Raw genomic sequence first — 15,096 nt, 5'->3', positions numbered from 1 at the left:
ATTTGTCTATTAAAAAAAAAATATTATATAACAATAGATAATAACTCTTTTAAGTAAGTGGATTCCTCTAGACAAGTATATCGCTTTATTTTTTCATTTTATAATTATTCAATAACTTTATTCATATCATTTTAATTATGCTTCCTACACTTCTATTTATAAGACTTAATTATCTAATTTATTATACTTTTAAAATATTAATTTAATTAATAAGAATATATGTCATTTTTCCCTAAAATAATTATTACTAATATTTTTATTTTTGAGCAATTATATTTTAATACAATTATAAACAGCGTCTTATAAAAATGGCCTATCATTTTCAATTTAGGTAAAGTATATAAAAATGAATAGTTTTAATTTCTTGCCTGATGATATCCCAGAAGTGAGGATCCCAACGTGGGAAGCTTCTGACATTTGTGAGTCTGCAAATACGATGAATGCATGCATTTATACTGCAAAAGTGCAAACTGACAGAACAAATGAAATTTGATTCATTCAAAACAAATTAATTTTATTTATGTGAATTGTTTAATTATTTTTCTAGCAGATGATATAGGTATAAGTGGTACTTCTCTGAGAAAAACCCTTTTAATATTTTTTTGTCCCTCTTCGATTAATAAAGAAATTTCTTTTTCACTTGATTTTAATATAGTTATATATATGTAAACCGTTATTATGATTTCAATTCACTTCAACTCAAATAATTTATATAATGTACACATAAAAGTATTGTAAGGGGGAAAACTTGAATAGTTCATGAGTTCGTTGTTTTTTGTAATACCTTAATTTTAAAAACTTTTCCAAAGAGAATTTTGAAAACTTTACAAGGGAAGAACTGATTAAAAAATGTAATATTTAAACGAGATAACACAATCACAAGCGTCTAAAAATAACTTTATGTAAGTTTTTTTGGTTGTGTAACAACATTCTTGGTTTTCCGAACCAGTCAAACGACAAAAACAGCATATTCCTTCGTGTTTATGCCATGTTCCTTCCAAGAAACGAAGGGCAGAGTTAGGTTGAAAAACGCGTAACTCTCCACACAGTTGTTTTGGAAAATCTAAGAGTGTCGAACATCTTTCACTGCACATTTCGCAAAAATTATTATTAGATCTAAATTTTATAATTAAAATGTAATTTATCTGCATTTTTTTCTTTCAAAATGAAAACACGAAAAGCCTAGAAACTCCTCAAGCATTTGGAGTTACCATTTGTGGGGGCTGTTTCCTTCACCATAAAAGAGTTTCTTAAATGTACCAAAACCAACAACGGAACCATTGCCCAACACAGGAGCATGGACGATGCCAAAAATAGCAAAATCTATTCAAATTTAGCAAAGTGATACTGAATATAATTAATAACCCCAGATCCATTCCTCTTATCGAGCAAGAGATAGATCTGTCACAAACAATGATGTGTTTCATTAATTACTGCTAATAAATACAAGTTAGATACGTGAAAAAGAAACATTAAACTCAGATTACATCAAATGGAGTGTTCTAGGAAGAACTAGAAAATGAAAGAGGAAGAAACAATTGATATATGTACGTGAGCATGTAATTGAACTGAGACATATGTATATATATTTGGGAAGGTAGCTAGAAAAGAGGTTGGTTGGTTGAGGTTGTTGTTGGGAGGTTGGGTGTGCGTAGGACGAAGATAGAAGCCAGATCGTGGGACACTGAGAAGAAGCCTTGTGATGGTGGGTCTGAATTGTGTCTTCTTGGAGGCAATCGTGGTTTCTTTGGAGCTGGAGGGCACACCAATGGGGTCCTTAGATTTTGGGACGGTGATGTGGGTGTGTGGCACTCTTCTACGACATCCTCGTTCAGCATCTCCTTCGTTGTTCCTAGGTCGTGTTTGAAGGTCCTGGTAGTTGGAACCACGGTTCGTATGGGCGTAATTGGTCGAAATTCTTCCAAGATTTCGAGACCCATTTGCTTCTGCTATGCAAATACAAAGGAAATGTATTCACTTTGGCTACAAATAGTGGAAACTGACGAACAAGAGAAGAAAAATTTTGATACAGGGAGAGAGATAGAGAGAGAAGAAGGTCTACACGAAAGAGTGATGATGATGATGATGATGAGAGGTGGTGAAAGAGAAATAGATATATGAGAGAGAGAGAGAGAGGAGTATGGAGATGCTGTGTGGGGTTACACATGCAATCATAAAGACGAAAAATGATAACTGGAAAAGAGTGAAAATTGCAAAAGGGGACAAAAGTGACAAAACTGAAAAAAGGAAAAAGGGAAAAAGGAAAAAAAAAGTATGTTACACCAAACAACAAGGCGTGTTGCCATTCTAACTTTGTATGCTTGTCCATGTCAAGTTATTCATCAAATCAAAACACTTCAAAGTGGAGATCAAAATTATAGGTTCAAAGAAATTTTCAAAAATTTCATAATTTTTTTTTTTCAATTTTGGTTCTTTAATTTCTAAAATTCATAATTTTGGAATCTACATTTTTTATTTCATTTTTGTTTCTTTAAATTGTTTGTAATTTTATTCAGTTATCAGCTTAATTATATGTACTTTTATTTATTTTGGATGTTCAAGACTTCTTTGCGGAATTGAAAAGGTAACGAAATTTAAAATATTATAAATAATTAGAATTAAGAAATCAAAAGTTAAAAATTAAAAGGCTAAAATTGCGAGACAAAAAAATATTCATATGTTTAATCATTTTCATTGCCAATCTCTACATATTTTCTCATCTCAAGTAATATTTTAACATGTAACTATATGAAACATTTCAAACAAACTGTTATTATGTTTGTAGTCCATGAAAAACAACATTTTTTTTTTAAAACTACTAATAGTTATGTTAGAGACTAATTTTTGCCATGATGAATTTAAAGATTCACTCTCACACAACAAGTATTCTTATATAAACTTAAAAATTAAACTGTTAACTATATATTTTAAAAAAAACATAATTATCCCTTAATTAGAGTCATGATAAGTATTGTTGTGATTAGAGGAAAACAGGTGAAGCTGAATTTGCATATACAATTCTTGAGCTGGCTCTGTCGGGTCCATCATATCAGCCATAATTGGTTCAATTCTTTTTAGGCCTCATGTTTTGAAATCAAGTTTGACAGATCCAGTGCAAGACAGTGATAATTATTTTTAAAATGTGATTATTATGTTCCTAATGTGATGGTTTTTGAGGTGAAATGTTTATGATTAGTATTATATGAAAAAGTTAAAAGGGTATCCATAAGGAGCACACAACCTTGGTTTGATGACTTCATCTGACACAGAGTCACATGATTGCTTAGCTGCTGTTCATGTGGTGGCTTTGTCTTTCTTCATCACTCTAACTCTTCTTTTCTTCTCATGCTTCGCTGTTCATGTTTCAATCAACCACCTTTTTTTCTCACTTATTTCAAGTCAACTTACTATTGCTTTTCACGTTCTTCTCTCTTCACTTTTTTTTTTTCTTATTTCCTTTTCACTTCTCCATCACACCCACATATGCATGGATAGTTACTATAAAATACAGTTACTAAAGCTAATTATCATATTTAATTTATATTTTTATTGCTTGATTATAGTTTTATTATGAAAAGACATCTTATTGGATTAAAAAAAAAGATGGTACGTTGATTTAAAGCAGTTTTATTTCACTTTATATTCCATTAATAAAATATTCATTTGTACATTAAAAGATAATTTTTTGTCATGTCTTTTTTAATTGGTAAGTTCTTCACAGATTGTGTAAAAAAAATTTCATTAAAACAATTACATCTTCCCTTTAAAAATAGTATAAAAATTGTTTTTTTAGTCTATGTATTACTTTATTTTACTGGTGAAACACAGCAAAGTAATTAAGTTTTATTTTCCTTTAAAATTAGTATAATTTTTGTTTTAAAAGTATACGTTTTTAATTTATATATTATTTTTTGTATGGTGGAACACAATGTGAAACACTGAAGTAACTTTAACTTTTGAGTGTGTAAATATAATAAATAAATGGGATAATTTGTTTTGTATTGGTCCATTTAACGTTATAACGTAGTATGTGTATCTATCCGGGATCAGCTGCATCACTTAAACTATTAAATATTAAGATTTTGTGTTCAACCAGTCTTTATTATATAAGATCGGTTGATTAGTAAATTTTTAACTCTCAATTAGCAAGGTGTATGAACATAGTTTCAAGGTGTTGAAAGTGGGGTGTATGAAAGGGGTTTTTTTTTTTTTCTGATGAATATGTTGTTTGATTCAAAAGCGTCAACCCATGCAACTTGGAATAAGTTTTGTTTTCACATGAAAAGATGAATAAATAATAAATAAAACAAAGAAAAAATATAAAAAATAATTATGGATATGTGAATAAAAACATCGTCATTGTTTAAAATAACCCTGTGCAAGTCAACCAAACAGCATAGCAAATCCCAAAGATAATCATATACCAGTTTTTTAAGCACATATTTAAGGTAACAGTATAGTAGGATAATAGTGCATCGAATCAATCAGATATGATTAACTACCCAGGTTTACTACTGCAGTGTTAATTGATTCTAATTTGGTAAAATTGTAGCAGCTGATCAACCTTGGTAACAACGTTTCTAGTTGTTCCTTTCCTTTTTTTTTCTAACATATTTTTTTTCTAACATATTTTTTTTCTGTTTATCCCTTTCACTCCTGGAATATATGAACTACAATTTATGCCGACAAAAAAAAAATAAGAACTATAATTTGTTTCTTTTAATTTTTTTTTCTCTAAAACACAAATCCCATCAAACTAAGGTCATGCATAACAATAATAATACTTTCAAATAAATAAATAAATATTCATATATAAATATATGTTATTTTGTTAAAAGTTTAACATTTATTATAAAGATAAAACCAATTTATAATATATAAATAGATTAAATTTTATCTTACAAATCAATTTTATAAAATTGATTTAAACTTAAAACTTATCTTTTTAACATAATATAAAAATTATAAATGAAAACTTATTTTAATGAAATTTATTATTATTATTGTTATATATATATATATATATATATATATATATATATATATATAAGTGAATACAATTTCCATGTTATAAATTATTATTATAAAATTGAATTTAACTTAAAATTTACTTTTTAACATTTTTATAATAAACACATAAATTATACATATTTTTTAAAATATGTAAAGGTTATATTTCTTTTCTTAATTATTAACTCCTTATAAATTACTGCAAAAAATTGGTACATATATATGTGCACATACTCACCATAAAGCGTGGAGAACACTCCTAGTTGAGCTCTCTTCAATTTCTGAGTAGGCATTGGAAGCATTACATATAATCACGTAACATAATATATATATTTCAATGGAAGTAAAAGGTATCTAACTAGGTATCTTTGCATTATATTCCTTGCAGCCAAAGATTAATGTTGACTATGCAATATATATAATTCAAACTATAGGAGCTTTACTTTAGATCCAAACCAAGTAATCATATGCTGTATTAATAAACAAAAACTACTTAACTCACATGAACATGTTTCTTAAAGCGTAGTTTGTATAGTGACAGAAACTGTGATCATATTGTAATACATATATATATATATATATATATATATATATATATATATATATATATATATATATATATATATATATATATATATATATATATGTATATATATATATATATATATGTATATATATGTATATATGTATATATATATATATATATATGTATATGTGTATATATATGTATGTATATATGTATATATATGTATGTATATATGTATATATATGTATGTATATATATATATATGTATGTATATATATATATATATATATATTTGTCTTTAGATGTCAAGACATATGAAAGGCTATACTTCCTCTGGTGAAGGCATATAGTAGTACTGCTTCTTCAAGAACATATAGGTTTCTCATTGAAAGAGACATAAAGAAGAAAGTTATCGATTTATATATCGCAAAAGAAAATTGTTATGTGTTAAATTTATATATCATCACCGACCGATCGTCGTCTTCAAATATAGCAGAAGAAGATACTGAACGACTGTCACCTTCAAGTGCAGTTGGTGAAGAAACCGAGCGGATACCGTCTTCTAGGGTGGATGAAGAAATCGAACGACCGTTGCTGGGAGTTAATGAAGAAACCGAACGATCGTTGTTGTCAAAAGAATTGAGCATTGCAAAAACCGACCGGGTGTTGAAGAAGAAATGTTGCCTTCAGACCGAACGAGCAATGATAAAGATCGAACGGGCGTTGATGGGGAAACTGGACGACTGTTTTCGTTCAACCGAATGGGAGATGATGGAGAAACCGGACGGTTGTTGAACCGAACGGATGTTGTTAAAGAAACTGGACGAGCGTTGCACAGGTGTGAACGAGCGTTGCACAGGTGTGGACGAGCGTTGCACAAGTGTCAAGAACTGGAACATGTGTTGATGTCTGTAGATGCGAGCCATGCAGAAGACGATAACTGCTGGTATTTAGATACATGATGCTCCAACCATATGACAGGCAAGACGAAATGGCTGATAGACCTGGATACAAGTGTCAAAAGTAGCGTGAGATTTGCCGACAATAGTGTGATCATGGCTGAAGGGGCTGGAAAAATACTAATCACACGCAAAGATGGTCGATCGGCTTATATGAACAATGTGTTGTATGTTCCAAATATGAAGAATAATTTACTAAGTCTGGGTCAGCTACTTGAAAAAGGCTACACAGTGTCGATGCAGCAAAGACACATAGAAGTGTCTGATGAAAGACAACGTCTAGTGATCAAGGCTCCTTTTGCCAGAAACTGAACGTTCAAGGTGAATCTAAGTGTTGCTAACGTTCAGTGTTTTGCTGTTGTTAACACTAAGAATGAAGGATGGTTATGGCACTATAGAGTCGGTGATGATAGACGGAAGAAGAAAAGGAGATCTAGGAAAGATAAGCATAAACATGGTAAAAGAAGAGACAAACGTCGAAAGAAGAGACAAAGGAAACCAGATAAAAATCAAGTGGAAGTTCAGAAAGGGAATTGATCATTCATACTGATTCAGACAGTGAAAGTAAGAGTGGCAATAACAATGGTCAATCCCAGAGGTTTACAGAAGATGAAGAGCAATATGGCAATGGCACTAGAGCCAACTATAGTTTTGACAAAGTTTAGTTTTAGAGGGGTGTGTTGAGAATAAAAGTTAAACCTTAACTATTTTAACAGTATGATAACAGTCTATTCTATGTTGTACATATATACATTGTTTTGTTAATGAGAAATTACACTTGTTTCTCTCTTTCTCTACTACATTCTCTCATCATTACTGTATTCTCTCTAACACCTACTAGCACTAACACATTACACTAATCTATTACTTTTAAATGCTTGCTTTGATATTGAAATTTTAAACTATACAAATTGATAACCAGACATTGCATTTAAATGATATTTTCATTTGGAATCCAATTAAGAGGTGTTATACACATTGGATTTCAAATTACAAAATGAAATTGGATTTGGAATTAAATTTCATTTGTAAAAATTAAATTTCTATTTGAAATTATACCCTTTCACTCAAAATTAAATTTGATTTGAATCGATCGTGTTATATTCAAGTTCAATTGGATTTTTAATTTAAAATTTTGTTGATTTTAATTTAGCACAAGTGTAAATAGAATTGCATATGCAAATGTAGGTGCGATGAATGTCGGGATTACAATTTCTTTTTATTAACCTTAGAGAGTGTTGGATAGACTAATGCTAAGATTTTTACTTTTTTGATTAACTTTAAAAAGCATTGGCGAACATTATAATTAACTTTTTTTTTTCAAGATCTATAAGTGAAAGCAGTACGAGAAAAAAACATATATGAAGTCGATCAAAAGATGTTATACTAACAACAAAAACTCACATTAAATAGTTATTAACATTTATCATGCATGACATGACATGTATATGTAAAGCTAAAATTATGGATGCTAATTCATTTGCATCAATTTTTGAAGGTTGACTTTAACTAATGTTAACTAAGCCGCCACTTAATTATTACTAATTTTTAAATTAATTTTTTAGTTAAAGCAATTTGACATCATAACTGATGTTAAGAAGACATTTTAATTTTAAATAATATCATCAACTTGGCCGACGTTAATAACATTAACTTAAAAGAAATCGTACAATATATTTATGTTTAAATAATATAAATGAGAAAAATAAATAAATAATTATAATAGATCAAAGAGATGGGTGTAAATAGAGATGTATGTGTATGAAATGAATACGGTGACTTTATATTTAATTCATTTATTGTTCGTTCATTTACCATCAGCTTAATCAATATTTTGTTATTATAAATAATTAAATTTTATAAATTTTTGAGTCAGTTTTGACTCAACATTTTTATAATAAATCAACATTAAATTTATAGCATTTGCCGTAGTGTAGGTTTTTAGTCGACTCGTGTTTATATTATAAAAATATGTATTAATTATATTAGTATTATTGTTATTTTAAAATGTAACCTAACAAGGGTATAACAGATTATCAAAACTTTTATTTAACGTAAAGGTGAAAAAAAAGGTTATCATAAAACAATAACTTTTTTATTTTATTTTAGAAGTCACAGTTGAAGTCAACAACGGGAGAAACCGAAGGCGGTTCCCAAAGGATCAGTCAATTTCTGGGAAAATCTAGAAACTGCAGGCTTACATTAGTTTCTCTCATTTTATAACACTTTTAATTATTTTCCTAAACACTTAAAAAATAGTAATAAAAACAAAATATTTAAAAGAAAAACCAATAAAACCATCGTAATAAACATCACAAAATTTCAATAATATTTAATTGATTATTTTTTGTAGTTATAAATTCCACATAGAAGAGTTGTGGTGAAGCCTAAAAAAGGATCATGTTCATCTTCTTTGGGAAAAAATAAGTATCCAATGTATGAAAGCGAATATATAGAATTCTTATATGGTAGGCCTCACATATATAGGATTCTAGCAAGATAATCATTTCTCAGTTTGAAACTTTTTCATAATTAAAAATATTGAGATTAAATTCTAATAACGTTTAAGAGAAGGAATAACATAAAATATAATTTATTATTTTTTGTAATTTAATTTGAAATTAAATGATTTATTATTTATTTTTTTTGAAAAATTAAATATTATTATAGAAAAAATTTATGATGAATAATAATAACAACAATGTTGTAAAATTTTACACTTATCTTTTATTTTTCATTGTAAAAATTTTATTCCAAATTGTATTACAAAATTAATATCTTCAATTTTTTTTTCTTGAATAATATCTTATAAAAAAATCTTCAAATAATCCATTCGACATTATTTTTCCAAATGAACAAGAGTCGAATACTCGATTTACTTTCTTATGTCCAATATTAGAAATTCTTTGGAAATTTGACTATTTGAAACCCAATTTTGAAACATATTTTTGACTTTATTTTGTTTTCTTAAAGAGGAAACAATTGAAAAAATAAATATTAAAATTTCAAACAAGGGAAAATTAATTTAAAATATTAAAATTAAGTTTTAATAAAAACTAAAAAATATATTATAGCACAATTTAAGCATATCCATAAGACAATAATTAAGAAAGCATAACGACAAAGGGATAATCATGTTGATCTGTATGTGCTATAAATAATGTTAACTTAATCAAAAGTCTTTCAGTAATTGATATCTTATAAGTATAAAACAAAAAATCGCCGGGATTTTAAATCCAGTTATGACGGGCTTGATGGAATCAAGGCACTGGTTCGATGGGCCTAGCTCGTTCCGTACAGTAACCATTTATAAGAAAAATCATATTCAACAAAAGTGTTTTCAATGCTTTTTAGAAAAACTCATCTATCACTAAAATTGAAATTGTATCATAATATAAAATATTATCATAACTATAAAATATAATTTAATATAAACATATTCATTATTACAAACGTTAATTGCAGCGTAGTTTAAATAAAAAGTGTTTAGTTACTATAAAATTTAATTATGTAAAGATAATACTCATTGCATATATTAAAGATTCAGTTAAGTTTAACTCTCAAATAAATTTGAGTGTTTTTAGTTGAATCTCCGTTAAATATTGTTGTTTAAAATATTGTCGACGAGTCTCTTCAGTCATGTGCTAGATTGATTTGCTTTGAGCTCTTCGAGATTTATGTCAAGTAGATTGTCTACCACTCACTCGATTTTTGCTAGTTTATTCGTTTTTCTGGGGTGTTTTATGGAATCCTAGGACCCACTAAATTTATGTCTTGATATGGTCTGTGATATTTGTGTTGACCAAACTTTCGTTGGGAGTGGCAAGATCATCTATAACGTTCTCTTGTTTTGTGTCAGGTTGACCTGTTTCGTTCTCTCTGAGTCCAACGTTAAGAAGATCAATCTCAGTTGGAGTGGCAACAAAGTCTACAACTTTATCTTATTTTTTGTCAAGCTGACCTGCTTCGTTCTCTTCGAGTCTAATGTTAAGGAGATCGATCTCGGTTGAAGGGGCAAGAACATCCACAAGTCTCTTTGTTTTGTGTCGAGTTGACCTGCTCTGGTGTCGAGGACACCGGTCTTGGCTTCTACTGGAATCTCATTGAGCTAGCAGGTTGTGCTGCATCTGGGAGTTGCGGGGGTTTTCTTCCCAAGAGTGTGGCTGAGATCGAGGAGATGGTTTTTCATTCTTTAGGTCGGCCAACTTCTATCGAAGTTCCTAGAGTTCATGGAGGTCTTCCTGTTGTTGGTCGTGAAGGGTTTTGACCTCGACATCTCATTATTTGTGTTGTTGGTTATTCTGTTAGATTAGCATCTGCACTGATGTTGCACGGTCGCCATTGGGTTGAACTCCATCTCATGGAAAAGTTGTGCTTGACTTTAAGTGGTGACCATGGGAATGTGAGATCGGGGAAAAGTTTTATTGAGGTCCCACGATGGGAGCCAAATGATCTTACTGAGATTTTGAACATGGTTTTACGGACATGTAGCAAGATCCTAGTGGTGGCTTTAAAGCTTTTACTGGTCAAAATGAAGTTCCTTGTTACTTACAAGAGGACACTCACCTACAAAAAGACTCTCTGATATTTAAGTTAGTAAAAAAGTTTGAGATCTTTATAAATATAGTGAAATTAAGTAATTATAAAGTGAGGGTTATGTGAAGGGTACTAGTTATATTTATATGATCAACATAAATTATGAGCCTTTGTTCTCATTGAAATAATACATATCTCAAACATATAAAAACATTGTAGTTAATAATAACATAATGATACTTGATCATAAATAATATGTTATTATCGAATTATAGAAATTATTTATGATACATGGATATTATCCAAATAGATGTAGATTTGCCTATATAGACATAGATTTGGATAATTTCACAATGAAAAGATTTAATAAATTTTATTAGATTATGTTTTTTAATATATCTATTGACGGATAAAAACAAAAATAAAAATATATCTTTCAATAAAAAATATAAAATAAAATGCGAACTGAGAAAATAAAATGATATTTTGACCCACAAAATTATTTTACACTCACAAAATTAAACTCTTGTTATTCAAAGAAACAAGGTAAAAAAATTCCAACTACCTCGGTACAACAATCCACAAAGCTGGCAACTGTACAAACAAATTCACATGTGAGTATGGAAAGTACTGCTATATCTCAAAACAAAACATATGCCTAATCAAGCAAGGCCAAAATATTATACGTAAATGTGAAAACCTAAAACATAAGGTCTATATGATAGGAGAATATGAATCAAAGAACAAAGGGATAACATTGACATCGTACCTAAAATGCTCGTAGAAGGACAATATTAAAGAAATATAGAGATAGCTAGAAAAGGATGAACACGTTTAAAGCCAATCCTGATCGGCAAAGTTAGTTGAAGGCAAAGATTTTTTTTTTCTTTTTTCATAACATTCACTTAAATAACATCTAAGAAACAAGATAGTTTTGAGAAAAGAAGTGATTCATGACAAAAGGATGTTTGAATTTTCCCTAAACATAATTTTGTTTAATAACATTTCATGCTTAGTATTCCTAAAATGGATGAAATAAAATATTATTATTTAAATTAAACGAATAATTGAATTGATGATTATTTTATGGCTTGAAACGGTGAAGGAAGGTTAGGTTGCGTAAGTTAATGGGAGAGGAGAAGATGAGTCAAAGAGATTTAAAGTAACGGTGAATGGGACCCACTCGCCATAACAACCATTGACCTGTTCCTTTATAATTATTCCAACTCCACATCCACCTCTCACTGGGACCCTCCCCTTGACTTTTTTCCATCACTTTTTTCAACAAAAGGAATCTAATCTTTCAACTTAGATCTCCCAATATTATTATTACCATTATTCATACATAGATCGTATATATTCTTCCCACCAAATAATTCAACTCCCATATCAAATCAAATAAATAAATAAATAAATGCCTCGTTTGCATAAATAAAAAACGATTCACTATATTTTCATTTCATTTCGGGTCAAATTTACACAAAAGTCCTCGTCAAATTTAGACGACTCCGTCAAAGTCCACACCGCAAAAGTTGACTTCCAACCCAACTTTTCCGCGCTTCCTCGCATCCGCCGTTACCGTCACGGCCGGACGGGCACTTCCCTCGAGTTTCCGACACCACGCCGTTGGCTAACAAGCTCAAAGCCCGAAACCACCGCCGGTAGCGGCAGGCAACGGAAGCGCGTGACGGTGCTCGCCCTCGTACGTCACTATCAGCATCTTCGGGTCATCTTGCGCGCGCTCCACGTGCTTCCTCGCCGGACACCCTTTGACGGTGCTGCACTTGTAGTACCCACTGCCAAAAACACAGCAATTTTCTATAAGAATTTTCAATTCCAGATTCCAATTAATTGAACAGCATGAAAACTACGTAAATGATTGAAGCCAAGTTTCAGTTATGATTGAAGAACTATTATATGTATGTTTTTCCCTTAAATTAAAAATCGATTTTTTTACAGACATTGAGATCTGCATTTGACTTCAACCCATTTAACAAGGCGATGGAAGAAAGAATAGAATAATACCGAGGAAAAGGTGAACCCTTGATCGGTTTTTGCCCGTACTTCCTCCACGAGTACTCGTCCGGCGGGATGTCGGCGATCTTGGAACTTATCGCCGGGACTCTGATGGATTGTTTCACGCGTGATTTCCTGAATAAAAAAAGAATCAACATCAGTTTCTCTGTTTGTTTGTGATTAAAATTATTAATTTTTTTGAAGGGTGCAGGGGAAAAACCTTTTCTTGGAGCAGTGGCAGGAGGGTTTGGCGGAGAGCGCGGCGTCGCGGCACTTTTTCCGGTGGGATGAGGAGAGAGGAGGTTTGGCGGCGGAGGGAGGGAGGAAAGGACCGATCTTTCCGTCGGAGACGCTGGCGTCGTTGGTGACGGAGGATAAAAAGGAAGAGGAGGTGGTGGTGGTTGTGGAGAGAGTGAGAGTTTCGTCTTTGTTGCAGGGCTTAGAGTTGAGAATGGTGGGTTTAACGAAATCCAAAGTGAAACCTTGTTGGGTTTGAGGTTGGGCTTGAAGTTGTGGTTGTGGGTTTGGTTGCGGTGGGGCCTGGGGTTGGGGTTGGGACGGTGCACGGCGGAAGCGGGCGTGGCCGGTGCGGTTGAGAAGGTTAATGACCTGTTTGAACTTGGAGACGGTGAAGTCGGTGATTTGGGAGCAGTCGAGGTTGTTGTTGTTAGAAGAAAAAGAAGAAGAATTGCAGGGAGAGGGAGAAAGGAGGCGAATGAGATGCTCCATGCTTTTCAAACCAGCGGAAGCAGCTTCTTGTATTGCTAATTGTTCCTCCATCCTGGTTCTGGGAACAGGATCCACCATATCCACTGCCATGAAACAGGAACAAGAATTGTGAGAAGAAACAAAGGAAATAGGTTTTTGCTTTTGTTTTTGTTTTTGTTTTCGGTTTTGGTGTGGGAAGAGGAGAAGTTATAAAACAGAGAGAGGTTGGAAAGTCAAACAAGTTTCGTGGATCCAAGGGCGAACATTGGTTGCAACAGAGGAAAGTACGCCACGACAAAGCAATAGTTACTGTGAAGGTCCAAAAGAGGTGTTGGTGGTGGGTCCCACTTTCCTTCTATTAGTGGGTAACAGATAAGAGACCAGAAAATAAATAAATGTAAAAGTCACATATTACAAAATATCATTATGGTTAATTCCATCATTCCTTTTTTTCTCTGTTTTTCCTTTTCTTCAACTCTCACTGTACTTCACAACCAACCACTGTCTTAACATTAACTTCTTTTTTCCTCTCTCTTTCTCATACTTCTCTCCTTCTACAACAATATTTAATTTTCTCATTTAATTCCTAATAAATATAAACAAATATATTTAGAATGTAAACTCTAGTTCTTTCGGCAGATAAATTATTAACCCATATAGGATCTTAGTAAAGAATTATTAAACATGCAAGTCTTAATTCTACTTTTCCTTTTGTCGATAAAGTTCTTTACACTGTTCAATGCTGCTACGACGAAGGAAGTGTTTATAAAGACAAACTCTTAATTTCATCTTTTGCAAATAAGACAGTCAACACTTCTTTTTTTTCTCTCTAAATATATCTATTGTTTAGAAAAATTACATTAATAAACACTTTTAATTTTAATTTATACATTAAATAGAGTCAAATTCTGATTTAGAAATAATATTGTTTTTTGTAGATGGTGATTAATATAAAATTTTCAATATAAATAATCACTATTTACATGTTAGAATTATGTTCGCATTACAATAACCTGATTTACTTATGAAAATAAAATTTGAGATTGCTTATTTAGGTAATTCTTTTAAGAATAAATCTATTTAAGAAAAACAATTCGTATTACTTTTCTTATCATTACAGACTCAATTTTTAAAATTTCCACACTGGTTCTTCATATATTTTAAAAATTCTCTTAAATTACCCTTTAGACGTATATATTTAGGATTTATCTTTTAATCAGAAATTAAATATAATTTTATAAATATCAATGTTGGATGCTTTAAAGAGTAGGAGGGCAAAGTTTAAAAAACACTAAATATCTTTCTCATATCACCGTAGAAATGTAATTGTTTCATATAGGA

General features: G+C 30.8%; 2 protein-coding genes across 2 annotated transcripts; both read right to left on the bottom strand.

Annotated features, from left to right (window-relative positions):
* Nucleotides 1-1,402: 1,402 nt before the first annotated feature.
* Nucleotides 1,403-2,136, bottom strand: LOC148203255 (uncharacterized). Its single transcript, XM_088108005.1, has one exon. It carries the CDS (start codon nucleotides 1,938-1,940, stop codon nucleotides 1,602-1,604), a length of 339 nt encoding a protein of 112 aa, XP_087964131.1. The 5' UTR covers nucleotides 1,941-2,136; the 3' UTR covers nucleotides 1,403-1,601.
* A 10,323-nt stretch (nucleotides 2,137-12,459) lies between these two features.
* On the bottom strand, nucleotides 12,460-14,026 carry LOC124828208 (putative WRKY transcription factor 17). Its single transcript, XM_047301451.2, has 3 exons — nucleotides 13,268-14,026; nucleotides 13,057-13,182; nucleotides 12,460-12,827 (listed from the first exon to the last, which is right to left on the bottom strand). The coding sequence occupies exons 1-3, from the start codon at nucleotides 13,864-13,866 to the stop codon at nucleotides 12,671-12,673; spliced, it is 882 nt and encodes a 293-aa protein (XP_047157407.1). The 5' UTR covers nucleotides 13,867-14,026; the 3' UTR covers nucleotides 12,460-12,670.
* Nucleotides 14,027-15,096: the final 1,070 nt, after the last annotated feature.

Source organism: Vigna umbellata, chromosome 2 (assembly GCF_029865625.1).
Source record: "Vigna umbellata cultivar VRB3 chromosome 2, Vumbellata_1.0, whole genome shotgun sequence".
Classification (NCBI taxonomy): Eukaryota; Viridiplantae; Streptophyta; class Magnoliopsida; order Fabales; family Fabaceae; genus Vigna; species Vigna umbellata.
The sequence above is the reverse complement of the archived record's forward strand: the minus strand, read 5'-3'. Positions and strand labels throughout refer to the sequence as shown.